This window comes from Chaetura pelagica, unplaced genomic scaffold (assembly GCF_000747805.2).
Source record: "Chaetura pelagica isolate M959 unplaced genomic scaffold, ChaPel_1.0 scaffold801, whole genome shotgun sequence".
Lineage (NCBI taxonomy): Eukaryota > Metazoa > Chordata > Aves > Apodiformes > Apodidae > Chaetura > Chaetura pelagica.
The window spans coordinates 60,003-61,947 of NW_009951985.1; the positions used below are offsets into that span (position 1 = coordinate 60,003).

General features: G+C 54.9%; 1 protein-coding gene across 1 annotated transcript in view; it reads right to left on the reverse strand.

Moving 5' to 3' along the window:
- IL4I1 (interleukin 4 induced 1) overlaps positions 1 to 1,573 on the reverse strand; it is a 5,605-nt gene extending 4,032 nt beyond the window's left edge. Inside the window, exons 1-2 of the mRNA XM_010001668.1 lie at positions 1,561 to 1,573; positions 266 to 480 (exon numbers count right to left, since the gene is read on the reverse strand). Coding sequence (XP_009999970.1) covers positions 266 to 480; positions 1,561 to 1,573 — 228 coding nt within the window. The remainder of the gene's footprint in view (positions 1 to 265; positions 481 to 1,560) is intronic.
- Between the last annotated feature and the right edge of the window lie 372 nt (positions 1,574 to 1,945).

The following is a 1,945-nucleotide window of genomic DNA, read 5'->3' on the forward strand; positions in this document are numbered from 1 at the left end:
TGGATCTTTCCCACCTTGCTGGGGCCACCCATGGATCTCGCCCGTCCTTCCACCCCTGTTGAACCTTCTGCACCTTCCACCCCACATGAACCTTCTCAACCTCCTCTACCTTCTACCCTGGTTAAACCTTCTCAACCTTCTCCACCTTCCACCCCTGGAAAACCTTCCCCCCCTTCCACCCCTGGAGAACCTTCTCAACCTTCCAACCCTGGAGAACCTTCTCAACCTCCTCCCACCCCTGCTGGGTCCCCTCCACCCCCCTCACCTTGTGCCCAGCCTCGTGGAGCAGCTTGGCTGCTGTCAGGCCACTGATCCCTGCACCCACCACCACCACGTGGGCTGGAGTCCCAGCACGTCCCAACCCATCCTGGATGATCTTCAGCAGCTCCTCATAATCGGGGTCATGGAGACAATACTCAGGGTACCCCAAGAACTTGTGGGCGCTCAGGAGCCCCACCAGGAGGAGGACCTGGAAGAGGACTTTGGGAGGGGGGAGGAGAGAAGATGATGACGTCATGAGGTCACCAACCCCCCCCTGTGATGTCATTCCAGAAGCCCAGATGGGAGATGTGACATCACCAAGGTGTCCAACCCTTGGAGGAGGAACCTCCTAGAAAAGCCACATCTGGATCAACCTGCTCTGGTGACCTCACAAGGGGATGATTTTGGGGTGGGGGGAGATGATTTGGGGGGGGGAGGTGAGAAGGTCTCAGCAGCTCCTCCAACTCCTTCCCACAAGGAAAGGACCTTGAAGGAGAAACCACCAGGTTTGAAGGGGTTTTTTTTTTGCTTCTGGTGTTGGTTTCTTTTCTCCAAAATCACCTCCCCCCCGGGGGCAACTTTCACTTTCTCTTCCTTCCTCTCCCACCCAAACTTGGTCTTTCCAGGGAAGAACCAAGAAAACCAAACCTGGGTGGTTCTCCTGGAAAACCCTGGTGGGAGTCGTTGGGGTTTTTGGATGGAAACCCCCCCCCAAAAAAAAACAAACCTGGGCTGAAGTTCCCCTGCTTGAAGGAACTTCAGAGGTGGCTTTTCTGAAGGACCTAAATCCACCCCCTGGTCTTCCTGGAGGTTCCTTTGAGGTGAGTTTTGGGGTTCATGGTGGTGGGTCGGTCTCGTTGCTCCTCAACTTGGTGATCCCCCCACTCTGGACCAGGTGGAAAACCAAGGAGATCCTTCTTGGGAGGTCCAGGTCTTCCATGGGAGGAGAAGAGATGACTCCCCAGCTGCTCTTGGAAGGGTTGGATGGATCTTCACCTTCCACCCAACCCTCCTGCTGTGGTTGGAGAACCCACAAACCTGCTCCAAGAAGGTCCCTGGAGATCCTGAGCTTGGGTTTCCACCTCTCCCTCCACCACCAACTGGGACCTAAACACTCATGGGAAGGTTCTCCCACCACCCCCAATGCTCCAGATGACCAAGAAATGCCCCTTTCCCCCAAGGAGGAGCTTCGTGGTGATGGTGGTGGCAGGAGGTGACACCAAGGTTGGATGTCCCACCAAAAAGAAGACACCTGAGGAAGGAAACGAGGGATTAAAGTCAAGATTTGGAGTCACTCACCAAGCCTGGTCATGGTTCCAGCAGGAGGGACGTGTCTCCTGCTGAGCTCAGCCTTCATTTTATAACCCCAGGGGGGACTCCAACGTGGTGGGACTTGAGAAGTTCAACCAATCAGAGGATGATGATTGAGTGGTTGGAAGAGGAACCCAGAAAGGAGGAAGTTCCTCCTTTCAAGTCCTTGGGGTGGGTGATTCTTGATGTGATTTCTTCACAGTTTCAGCCACCAGCCGTGGGGTGCCACCTTCTCCTTGAAAAGCCTCATCAGCAGAAGACAATAGAGGGTGGGGCCTCTTGCCATGGATGGGTCAAGACATTCCCAGCAGAGAAGGGGTTTTTTTGGGGTTGGATTTCCTTGTCTTGCTCATTGAAGTCCCCACCCCCCCCC